This window comes from Manacus candei, unplaced genomic scaffold (assembly GCF_025592945.1).
Source record: "Manacus candei isolate 608988 ecotype Guabito, Panama unplaced genomic scaffold, ASM2559294v1 h1tg000023l, whole genome shotgun sequence".
Taxonomy (NCBI): domain Eukaryota; kingdom Metazoa; phylum Chordata; class Aves; order Passeriformes; family Pipridae; genus Manacus; species Manacus candei.
Genome location: NW_026138071.1, coordinates 20211149 through 20223777, shown reverse-complemented (window position 1 = coordinate 20223777; position 12629 = coordinate 20211149). Strand labels below are relative to the sequence as shown.

Below are 12629 nucleotides of genomic sequence, written 5' to 3'. Positions count from 1 at the left end.
AAGTAAGCTTTACTGTATGAACAATGGACTGGGAAACTGCAGTCTTATATCTTTGACAGCTACAGTCTTCTTTTACCTGGGTCAGATGAATTCAAGTGCAAGGTGATGAAACCTGCAGCAGATAAAGGTAATTTTTTATGGGTCATTTCCCCAGTTAAGGGTGGGATCCATTTGTGGAGAAAAGCAGAGACAAATCCAGCGATTCTGATGCTGTGGCAGTTGTTATTTATTTTTAGATCACAAAAAGAAGGCGTAACTGATGTCGGAAAGATGTTCATATGAGAGCAAATTAAAAATACGCAACGGTCAGAGGAGTAAGTTAAAAATGCTTATATAGTAGTTTTTGCTCCAGCATCCTCTGCTATGGATCAGACATAGGTATTGGCAGGAGGAGCCTTACTGATAGGTTGTGATTTTTCTGAATAGAGTGGGGAGTGGTGATAATTGGATTTAAGTGCTCTGTGTGTTCCCACTCAGTGTCCCTGGGTTCCTGCTCCTGGTGATGCTTGTGTAGGTAGCAGTGGGGAGGAGGTGAGCTACATGAAGACGTGTAAAAGCACTTGAAAATTTTTTTTATGTTTTCAGGCATTGTCAAAGGTGGTGGGAGTTGGACAGCCTGAGGGGCCTAATTGAACAGTCTGGGATGAACGGGCTGAGACTGGGGGCTGCCAGCAGCATCAGAAGGACAGTTCCCTTCAGAGGGTGGCTCAGTGGGTACTGAGTTGGGTAGTAGAAATTAATTGTCTCCAACCCTCCCCAGTAACTGTGGAGTTAATATTACAGCCCCCTATATCAGTCTTAAAAACTGAGTTAAATTTTGCTGAAGTCTCTTGTTTTCTGTGGTATAGCATCGTAATGGATTGTAAATCATGCTTGTTCAGTTTCCCTCATTGACATTTTGGGGCAATGAATGTGTAAATGAATACTACCTTCCCTATCCTGCACCGCTTAATTTTTGTGCTTGGCTCACTCAATTTGCTGTGTGTCTCCATCCTTCCCATTCCCATGCCTGTTTCTGATCCCTGCTGGTTTTCTCCTCCCCTCTCAGTTGCTTAGTTTCAGTGACTCTCTGCCTGCTGGGTCAGTGCTGCTTGCAAAAATAACCATACCCGCTCTTGTTTTCCCTTGATTTCACATCTGCACTGGGAGAGCAAGTCTGAGATTCTCCCGGGGGAATTGAGCCCTGTGAACATGAGGCCCATGGCCACTGTGTCCACAGGAGCCTCTTTGACCACTGGCTGGGGGAACACAAGCAGAGAGGGTGGCTCAGCTCTGCTTTTACTGAGCTCACTGCCCAGTCTCACCAGCAAACCTGCCTTTGACTGTGGGGGACCAGAATGACAGGGATAAGGTGGATCAGAGCATTTGCTTAAGGATCTTCTAAACACCTAGCAGCTAGACAGTGGTTTGTTTTAATTCTTTTTTTCGTGTGACTTAACCTTTCATGTGATTTGGAGATTTTGGTCTCAGATTAAAGCTTTCTGCTTCAGCATAAAGTTGTTTGTGGCCTGTGCTGCTTGTGACCAGGTTAGAAACTGACTGCCCACAGCACCTGGCATGAAGGGAGGAGAGCAGCCAAACCAGAGGGGTGTCGTGCCCCAGCTGGAGCAGTAGGAACAGGGAGCTCAGATGGCTTCTGCAGATAACCGTGCCCCAGTCAGCTGGTGATGTTGGCCAGCACCACTGCAGCAGGAGGATTTGCAAACCATATAGTTGCTAAGACATTAGTGCTTGAGGCACGGGGTTACTGAGAAAGGAGAGACATAAGGGGCTGTGTGCAAGAGCTATTCGTGAGGGTGCTCTGTTACCTGTCCAGAAATGCTGTGCTCTGATGGCACAATTTGATTTCATCTTGATTAGATTATTTCAGTTAGTATTAAGCACAGCTGTAGGTATTTTTTTAGCTGTGTTTGTGCAACATTGCTGCAACACTTTCTCCCTCCAAAAAAGCCCCAAACCAGCACAGTGCCTGTTTTCTTCCATCAAAACAGAATCAGCCACTAAACCTTTCCAAGTTCTAAGGAACTTAAGGGACATTTTGTTGTCAACACTGAGATGAAGGACATGATTTTGATGTTAACTATGTGCTTGCAGCCCGGGCAGCTGTGAGTCAGCACAGAGGGCACCAGGGAGCTGGGGCTGTCAGCTATTCCCAACCAAATGTTTTGCTTTGGGGTTGCTTTGCACAGGTGTTTTGTTAGCTGCAAAACATCTATTTTCCTGAAGCTGGTCCTTTTACTCAGAAAAATTACATGCAAAAAAAAAATTGTGCACTTTCTGCCTCAGTTTTCTTCCCCTTGTTTTGTTTTTCTGGGACTCTCTGGACTTTACTGGAGTTACCAGCAGGTGCTGGTACAGGTACCTGTGGGTTTTGTGACCAAGGGAGGACTAAGAGATAAATGCCTGGACATACAGCTTTGACTTCCATGTCATGGCTACATATCAGAAACAAATAGTGCTCCAATTTCTCCAGTAAAATGGGATTTTTTTATTATTAATTGTGCACTTCTGGGCTCCCAGTCAACCTTTTAATTTCAAACATATCACCAGAAGAAAAGGCAGGTTGCTAGCATGGAGGGGTTGACAGAGAGAGTGCATACATTTGTGGCTGTGCTTGCAAACTGTCTGCTAGATGGAGTGCCTGAGAGGCACACAGGCAGCTGAACAGCTCAGCACATGGCTAACATCAAATTAATGGCATTATTTCTGAAAGCAAATTCCTACTGAAACACAGTTACAGTCAATGTTTGCATTCATTGCTTTTGACAGCCTGATAGAGCATAATTTAATTTAAATGCCCAGATGAGAGAGAAGCATAGGCATTTTTTAAAAAAAATAAAAATAAAAACCCACTCTTTTTATACATAAAATGCCTGCTTGAAGGAATGAATTAGTAGCCATACAGTGCAATTGACTTGCAAGAGCCCCTGGATTTCAGTGGAGAGCTCTGTTTAATGATCAGTAGGGAAGGCTATAGTATGAGTGCTTTGCCACTTTGGTGTTCCAGCAAATGCTTGACGTTAATTCCTTGTCGGGCTTTGGTCTGGGGCCAGTAGGGTTTGGAAGGGCATTCGACTGTTTCAGAGAGCAAGCTGGCCATGTGTGCCCTTTGCCTTTATCTTGTTAGGCAAATCCTGGAAGAGAACTACAAATACAGACGCTCTTACCTAAGTTGCCATGGCTGCACAAGGCAGTGATATGCTCGCACTGGCAAGGCCAACAGCCCGAATCAAAAGTTTTTCTAAGTATTTACTTATTTGCTAATTGCACGACTGTTCTCTTTGAGGTTCTCCTTGTAGAAAAAAAGTGTTCTGTTCATTTCCACCTCCTAGGCTGCCCTCAAGGTCTGTGTTTGGCTGTGTCATATGGTTTGGATATATATAAGTTGTGGGCTGGCAGTTTTGTAAAAACTGTGGACCCTTGCCCTGTGTGGTACATTGGGGGCTGTCTCTTGGTATCCAGCACAGCCATTTAGATTTTAACTGCACCTTTCCAATAGATGGAAAAGAAGGTGAGAAAGGGTGTTTTTCAGGGGAGTGCCATACCAGCAGTGGTAGACAGCGTTCCCTCTTCCCAACTGCTCATGTCATGGCTTGTGCTCTGGGATTGACTGCTTGGCTGTGCAATGAACCAACCTTCTAGAAAACTGACCAGGCTGCTGCAGAACACCTCTGCAAATCCCTTTAAGTCATCCTCTCCAATGCAGACCTTTGGGATGAGACCCAAATGACCCAAATGGTCCTTTCTGGTAGGACTTATGACCCTGTGGGGGACCCACACTGGAGCAGCCTGTGACTGAAGGACTGCTCCATGTGGAAAAATGACCCATGTTGCAGCAGTTTGTGAAGAACTGTTGCCCATGGGATGGACTGGCGCTGCAGAGGTCCATCAAGGACTGTCTCCCTGGGAGGGACCCCACGGGAGCAGGGGAAGGACTCCTTTCCCTGAGCAGCAGCAGAAACAACAACTGACTGCAACCCCCATTCCGTGTCTCCCTGCACTGCTGGGGGAGAGGAGGTAGAACCTGGAAGGAGGGAGTTGTGGGGGGAAGGTGTTTTTAAGTTTTATTGTACTTCTCATTCTCCTGCTCTGATTCTGTTTCTAATAAATTTAATTAATATCCCCACTTTGAGTCTGTTTTGCCCATGACAGTGATCAGTAAGTGACCTCTCCCAGTCCTTATCTTAACTCATGAACCTTTAATTATATTTTCTCTCCTCTGTCCGGTGGTAGAGGGGCTTGAGAGAGTGGCTTTAGTGGAGTCCAGCTAGGGCCAACTAGGTGGATATTTTCTTTTTCATACATCTCAAATCTGTTCTTGGTGTGATGTAATTGATTCTCAGCTGTGTTTCCTTCCTGCAAATTTTTGCTAGACCCTGGTTTGAGAAATGGGAGAGGTGGTCTCTGGCTGTCAGTTACATGCTGATAGACTGAAATGAGATTCTCAATTTGATGTCTGAAATTACTAGCAGATACTACAAAATATGATGACTCAGGCCCCTGCAAACACTCGGTCGGATTGCCTGATTTACTCAGTGTCAAATTGTTGCTGTTTCAAGATCCTGTATTTGGTCCAGAATAGGTAAGTGGGAAGCTATGCCCAAAACCCAGACCTTAAATGATAAACCAGTAGCACAAGGAATGCCATTTAAGTACCATTTTTTATATTTGTGACCTTTTTGTTTTGCTCACCTGAAGTGAATTTCTGCTATGCAAAGGTTTAAAAATAAATTGGAAAGTAACATTTGGCCCCCGTTTTTCCTGTGGTGTAAATAATTTTTGCAATCCTTTATTTTTCAATGTGCAAGAAGTGATTATATGTTTTGTGTCTAATCTTTGAGCACAGTAATTTTTCATGCCAACATGTGTATTGTGATCTCTGTCACAGACAATAAAGCAAAGCTCATGACAAACTATATGCAGTAATAATGAAAAGGGTGGGGTTTTAAAGTCTGCTTTGATACAGCAACGCTCTGTATGTTTTTTGAGTAGTCTGTTCTGAAATGTGAATGCATCATAATCAAATTCATATCAATTGTTCCCACATTTAACTTTGAAGAAGGCATAGAAAAATACCTGCTTTTTGTAGCAAGTTTAGCATAGCAGTCTAATAATAATTTCATTAATGATTTCCTCCCCAGGATTACATTTTCAAAGCCATGTGCGATCATTTAATTATGTGCCTTCTTATTAATACTGAACACAATTGAAGTCCCACTATGATACCTTGAAAATGCACCCTTTGCAGTGAATGCTGCCTCCACACAGAATATCCCAATATTACGGCAGCTCTCCAGCATTTTGGCTATCTGAGTCCCTTGGCACAGACTGTCAGTGCCGTTACCGTACCCGTGTTGCCTCTGAAACGTGGAGTGACGCAACGCTCGCGGCTGTTTTGTGTGGCTGTGTCTGGCTTTTTCAGCCAACCACTGGTGTTCACTGGCAGCCTCTGGAGATTTTGCTTTGTGATTAAATAATAATGTAAGAGCTTGATTCTTTGAGAAAAAGGTAAAAAATAACAGTAATATCATGAGCGTGATGTGGGATGAGTGTTAAGACTGTTATTTATTTGTATTTACTCAACCCTTGAGGCTTGGAGAGGAAAGCTCCCATAATGTGCTGTCAGAGAATATGTCTGCCCAGGAGATAAGCAACCGTCTGCTTTAGCAAGCAGCAGATTACAAAATGGCTTTTGCAACCACTGTTTCAGCCTCTCTGGAAAGATGGCCAGTTTTGAATGCCAGGAAGGCCCAATTGCTCAAGTGGGATTTTCTTCTTCGCCAGCAGTAAAGCAAAGTGCTTGTGTAGGGCAACCTGTCAGTACAGTTCACTTCTGCATGGGCCGAGGGGTGGCCTTCAGGATCCTCCTGCAGCCCCTGATGCTGGTGTGGGCACCTGCCAACACAAGGGCTGAGGGTCCTACCTGAGCCATAACCGGGTCCGCAGTGCTGTGGGGTGCTCACAACTAGCAGTGCTTCATGACCTACATGTTGTGGGGTGTTTCCCAGAAAGCACAGGAATAGAAATAATAATTATTAATGCACATACCCATGCTCATGTATTGATAGTTATGTAGAAATATACATGCAACGTACATAAAAGAAATAATATTGTGAAGTTGAACACAAAATGGTGCCTCTAACCTATCCCAACCCACCTTTCACTTCCCCAACCCTGGAGTGGATTGCTGTTGGATATAGAGCTGCCATCTTGACTCAAAAACTTAGGTATTTGATTGGAGAAAAAAACCCCAATTGAACCAACAACATAAGGAATTTGTCCCATCTGTGGTCATTGCCAGTGTCTGTCTAGAGCTACTTATGCTTCTTAAAACCTTTCATGGGTTGTCACTGAAACTGAGCAATATGGAAAGGCACAACAGATTGTAGGTTTTCTAAGCAGTATTAACCTGTCAAGGGTAAGGGCTTATAATCTTACAGTTGCTTGAAAAGCTGGATTATTTGTACAGTAATGTTAATTTCTGCTGAGGTTTTGTAGTTAGGTGTATGAAATCTGACATTTAATGCTCCCTAACCCTAAATGAAAATGGGCCCCTTGATCAGTTTTTCAGGTAGAACACCTGATTAACCTCTTCTGGCTTAATTCACTGTCATGCCAAATGCTGCGTTTAAACTTTGTCACAACTCTTTATTTTCAGAAAGGCTGATAATACCAATAGCAGAAGGGAGATAGATGCATAGATGCCAAAGTGGAATGTCACAATCTCTCTTTGGGAAGTAAGATACTTTGTTTGTAAGGGCAAGAAGGATGGTTCTGTGTGCAGAGATGATCACAAGGACTGTTTTTTGAAGGTTGTTTCAATGCAATCATACTTGTAAAGTTTACTCTAGCTTCTATCCAGTATTTAGTTCGTTAAGGTGTTGACACAATTTTGCTGACATTCTTCTTAAGTGGATTATGCTCACAGCCAGTTTTTCAAAGCAAACAGATGGCTTTTCAAACAGAGCATGCCCACAGATTTTTTTTTTTTAATGGTGTCTCTAGAATTATGACAGCTCTGTCAGAGGGGGCTGGTTTGTCGTTAATTTTCTCATGACAGATGATTCAAAATCATTTTTGCTCCTTCAGCTTGCTCAAATGAACCAACTGTTTAAAAATAAAAAACACGAGGAGACTAAGACATTGAACTGTACATGAATGGAATTGCACTATTTTGATAAGACCATTTCTGTTTTTAGATCACTGTAAAATAAGAATGTCTTCAAAATATTGGAAGTATGCTCAGAAGGAGTGTGTGTCTTCCCAAAACCTGAAGACAAGTTGTGCATTGCCTCACACAAAATCTGTAATCTGAATTGCCTGGTTACTCAAATGTGAAATAAGAATATGCATAAGGGAGAGCGGGTGGCTCAGCACTTTCACATAGGTTGTGGAGTCCCTTGGCTTCTGGGGACTTCAGATGTGAGTCTTGGCAGGACAGACTCAGGCTGTTGCCTTCCAAGCGGTGTATCCAATCCCGAGTAGCTCCCTTCAGATGAGTGTCTCAGTCCCTGGTAAAACACACCATTTGTGGGCCACCTGAGAAAGATTTCCATGCTTTGCCCTCACCCTTAGAAGGAAGAGATGTGAAGAAAGTGCCATAGACTAAGCTGAAGCTTTTTGTGTCATCCTGTGGAGCTGTATCTGTCTCATGCTGTTGCATGACAGGAAATCCTCCTCTGTGCACAGGGTGGGTGAGTGCTCCCACTGCCCAGGGAGATGCCAGCCATGCCGCAGCAGAGGATGGGCTCCTGGAAGCGTTTCTCCAGACACCCTAACTAACAGGGGACACCAGTGTTTTAGGGGCACTGGGCCTTCATCATCATCATTTTACTTCTCTGTTGCAGGGGCTGTCCCAGGTTTTGGACTTAGTTGTTCTTAACTTAGTTGTTCTCAACTACTTTGAGTTGCTTCTTGTGCTAAGGGAATTTTTCTGTTCTTGGGCATGAATTACGTAGCACCAGGTTTTGACTTGGAGAAGTTAAGGCTGCAAAGCATCATCACACTGATTTTGTCAGCTCGTTGGTGCAACCTTTGGTGTCTTCAGTCCGGTGTGCATGATAGGAAAAAGCAGCCACCCCACTGCAGTCAGGGGGATTTAATCCTAAACCCAACCTACTTTAAACTGCAGTTGTGCAGTTTGGAGAGATTGAAGATGTATTGAGGAGATACACCTTTTTTGATAACATCATGATGTCATTAGTGATATAATACTTTATGTGGCAGTGTTGTCCCTGTCGCTGCAGCACTGGCACTACTCCTGTGGCATTTGCAGACAGGGACGGAGACCAAAGTGGGGCGGGATGGGTCCTTGGGGCAGCTGTGGGGCTCTTGAATTCCTGCCTACTGTCTTTAACCGTAAGTAAAATCTCTGACCTAAAATCGAGATCACAGCTATGTGAAATATCTGCTGCATAATTTATTCTTGTTTTGGTTTTTTCAAGCCATGCCTTCTCACTGGATCCAAAGCTATTTGTCCGTGTATTCCCATAGCTGTCATGCTGCCGAGATACAAATCTCTTCAGAAGAGCTTCATACCACATAGCAGAGAGCCACTCGCACAGTCCCAGTGCTTTTTGTTATTCTCACATTGAGTTGTATTCCCAGCATCTGGATAGTGATTTGCATCGTTCAGCAGGGACAAATTCATGACACCAGGAGATGAGGCAATCACGTTCTCAGGCACAGGCTGCTGTCCCTGGATGACGTGGTTTCCCACGTGGTGTTTACCAGTGCAGCAGACTTGCAAGCCACCATTGTTTCTTCGTTGTGAACATTGTTTGCAGGGGCTCAGACGTTGTGAGTCCAGTGCCAGGCGCTGGCAAAAAGGGAACTGTGCTCATCGGTGTGGGATAAATCCTTCCTCTTAGCTCTGGGGAAAGGGAGAGTGGAGAGATGTTCCCACCGATGGAGGGTGTCATGTTGTGACTCATCCAACACATCTGATATGTTTGGAAAACCAAAGGAGTGGCAGTGATCACTCGCCCCTCCAGCAAGCCCCAGGTCCTGCTATAATATCTGTTGTCTCCTCTGAGACCCGTGGAAGTGCCTGTGGTCCACAGGACATCAGGTTGGGTTGCAGGGATATGAATGTGATGTTTCAGTCAATGGAAGTATTCCTTCTGAGTATGTGTATAACCAGCAGCAGTGGGTGCTGTAAGGTTTAAGCAGTACTTTGGGTGACATTAGGAGAAGAGGAGCTCAAGTTCTTAGTGATACTGAATTTTAATGACCAGATGCATGTCTTGGCTTTTATTTATTTGTATCCTGTAGCACCAGGATCTTGTCGCTTCACAGCACTTGAGATATCAATGTTGCATAAATATTCATTTTGGCATTTCTGAACACCACCTCCTTAATACAAATTTAATGTAACACACTTTTCCTGATTGTTGCAAATTGGATTGACATCCTGCTAGTCACCTCACCTTTATATGCCCTGAGAAGATGCAGAAGCAGCCCTTTGCTCATGAAGTCTCATTCCCATTCACCTGCTTGAAGGTCCCAAACAAAATGGTTCAGATGCATTCCCTGTAGCGCTACAGGATGATGTGTTTCACACGAGCATGCAGCTTGGCCTGCCTCTGCTACAGGAGGGCTCAAGGCTGGGTAGCAAATCTGGGTGCAAGGAGGGTTGGGTTACCAGGGTCTCACGGCTCTCAGGGGGTCCTTGGCTGGGGACACGCAACCATTGCCATGTGGGATCTGGTGTCAGGGAGCAAGGATAGAGCAGTGGCATGGGGAGGGGAGTAACATGTACCATCACTGCCCTGTCCCTTGCAGGTCCTTGCTCTTGACTGTGGAAGAGGAAATGCCTTCCCCCACAGCCTCCTTCAGTGCAGGCCCCAATTACCTCTCAAGGGGTGGTGACCTGGAGATGGTGGGAGTCTGATGTCTGTCCAGTGTGCTGGGTGCTGCCTTCCTCACTGAGCTGGTGCCAGGCTGCAGAAGGGGCTTTGATCCTGTTCATGGAGAACAGAGTGGATCTGAGATGGGAGCTGGGACCTGTTCCATGGCACTGAGCAGTATGCCCCAGAGACAAGGATGAGCGGTATTGCTGCCTGTGGTCCCGAGTGATGTGTGCAATGCCTGACTCTCTCCTGCATGTCTGTCTGTGCATCCTCAGGGCCAAGGAGATCTCCTGAAGAACGCCAAGAACGAAGCCCTGGAGAACATGAAGCAGATCCAGCTGGCGTGCCTGTCGTGCGGACTGAGCAAAACTGGAAGCGGGCACGCGGACGCCAAGTCAAAGCGGTGCCTGGAGGCAATACAGGAGAAGGATACTGGAGATGAGAACGGGAGGCTGTGAGGGGAGGCAGAGCTGTTGCATTTGTCACAGATTTCAATAACTCTAAACTATTTTTTTAAAGCATTTAAAAATTCACACGGGAGTGCCCTCTGCAGGGTGTGATAGTATTAAAATCCTCACAGTGTCAGTATTTTAATGCAGTAATTTATCTAAGTTAAGCTCTGGTAGTGAGATTTCTAATGAAGCCAAGCTGTCTGTATGCAAGTGCGTGTGAGCGCGCACATGCAAATCCTGTAGACGCCCTTTCATGCATTGCATTAGCCATTTGCTAATTTATTCCTTTGTCATCTTTGAATAGGCCTGTTCATTCTGAAGATCAAAACAATTTGAGAGCACTTGTGTCAGTTCCGGGCTTTGTTTTGCTCTCCAGCTTTTTATCATTTAACTTACAGGCTACATTACTGTTAAGCTGTTCAAACAAACAAACAAACAGAATACAACAAATGTCACTGACAGCTGTTTTTGTGAGGACAAAACTGGTGATTTGCTGCAGACCCTGAAGGTGATTTTTAATGAACAACTACAACCAAGTAAATGGGATATCAAATGGTCACAGTTGCTAGGTAGATTATCGGTAGATTTGAGATGTATCTTTTGCTGAATTTTAGCAAACTGCTCTTCAGGGTACACCCAGATAGCACATACTAATGTAAGAACTAGCTGATTTATTTCATTCCAGCAAAACGTTGCCACCTTGTAGATCTGCAGGACAGTTGCAGTCTTTGCTGATAGGCATTAACTTAAGTAGTAATGAACATAGCTAGTCAGCCCTGTAGTTATGAGGAGAGCTGTGAACACCCTTTGGTGGTCATGAACTCTGAAAGCGAGCTTCAGACCATTCTGAAACACCCAGTGGTGCCAGTACTGTAAGGAAGGTTTTCCAGATTTCACAAAACGTGAGCTTTAGTGCAAGAGGTGTGAGAGGTCAGACGTTGCTTGCCCCCTTCTGTGTAGATGTTGAAGTCAGTTGGATGAAGCAAGCAGGATCTGGCCTTATGTTTCTGTGGTTGAGAATCGTGCTGGGCTAGAAATTTAAAGCAGGGTCCAGAACTGCTACAGGTGTAGTGAGGAGAAATAGCTTGGGGAAAAACAGGGTACCAGCGTTTTTGTGCAACAGTTACAAATATCCTGACTCCTGTCATATGCTTAGGGTAGTTCTGAGATTTGGCTGCCTCTTAGTGCCACTGTAGAAAGGAGACGGAGAATGTCACGAAGCAATGCATCCTCATCCCTCCCGGTGTCCAGCTCATGTATGCTCACAATATTCATTTCAATCATTTAAGTACTGTGCTTGAGTGTTAGTATTTGTGTTACCTTTAACAGGACTAAGTATTTTATGGTTATAAAAAAAGACTATATTTATTTAAAGCATTGCTTTTATTTTTAAAAGCTACTTTTTAAATTAATTTGATTAACAAATATGCTAATTTTCTGAACTTAACAAAAAGTAATTGCTGAAAGTTTGATCATTGGAAAATCTTATATAGCTATTGTGTTAAGTTATTTTTGACTTCTTAATAACACTATTATGTTCATGTTGCACATTACTGAGAGAGTAAAGCTATGAAACAACTTTGACCCATGTTTTTAGAGTGATTTGACATAGAATCATTTTACAGTGATTTAACAGTGATCCTGGATAAAGGTGGGTTAGATTGGGTAAGTCGCTTGAGAGAAGGTCTTGCTCTAACAGGAACTGTGTTATCGCAAAGGTTATAACTCAGATGCCTTAAATACCGTTTTAGTAAAATTTGCCATACTTATTCAGATCCAGCCCTAAATCCTCTGTTTATTTCTCCATTATGAGTGTATTCAGGCTTCACTGAGGTCTGGGGGAGTGTCTTTTGTGTTTCAGGCAAGGCGTAAAGCCAGATCAATGGTATAAGTGTGCACATTCACATTTTGCTCTCTTGGGTTACCTTCCAAATTTCATCATGGGTTGTATTTATATAAAAACAATGCTTGGCCTTCAGTATTTACAGTTAGGGAGGATGGAAACTGTTAACCCAGCAACACCAGTTGCAAAGGATCAGCCTTTGGAAAGCATCTCTCGGAACAGAGAGGTGGCTTGCCTCTTGGTGCTTCATTTAAACCTAGAAATGACTTGATTTTCTCAATCTAAAAGGATATCCTGATGTCTACAGGAACTGCTGGCAAAATACCTTCTAGTCTTCCTGCATTCTCTGATGTTATGAACAAATGAACATAAAATTAAATAGAGAAGGGCTGTTTTTATGTGCTCACATGGAAAGAGGGTACAACATAGCTCTCACTCTACAAGCATAAGCAGAACCAGAAGTGGTTGGATGGAAATATCATA

The 12629-nt window shown here is 43.9% G+C and overlaps 1 protein-coding gene across 8 annotated transcripts in view; it reads left to right on the top strand.

The window, feature by feature from the left end:
* The window catches only part of PLCL1 (phospholipase C like 1 (inactive)), a 192964-nt gene extending 181083 nt beyond the window's left edge, over positions 1–11881 (top strand). For all 8 annotated transcript variants that reach the window (XM_051787064.1, XM_051787062.1, XM_051787069.1 and 5 more), the window contains one exon: positions 10127–11881. In XM_051787064.1, the coding sequence (XP_051643024.1) occupies positions 10127–10309 (183 nt within the window). In that variant the 3' untranslated portion in view covers positions 10310–11881. The remainder of the gene's footprint in view (positions 1–10126) is intronic.
* The last annotated feature ends 748 nt before the right edge of the window (positions 11882–12629 follow it).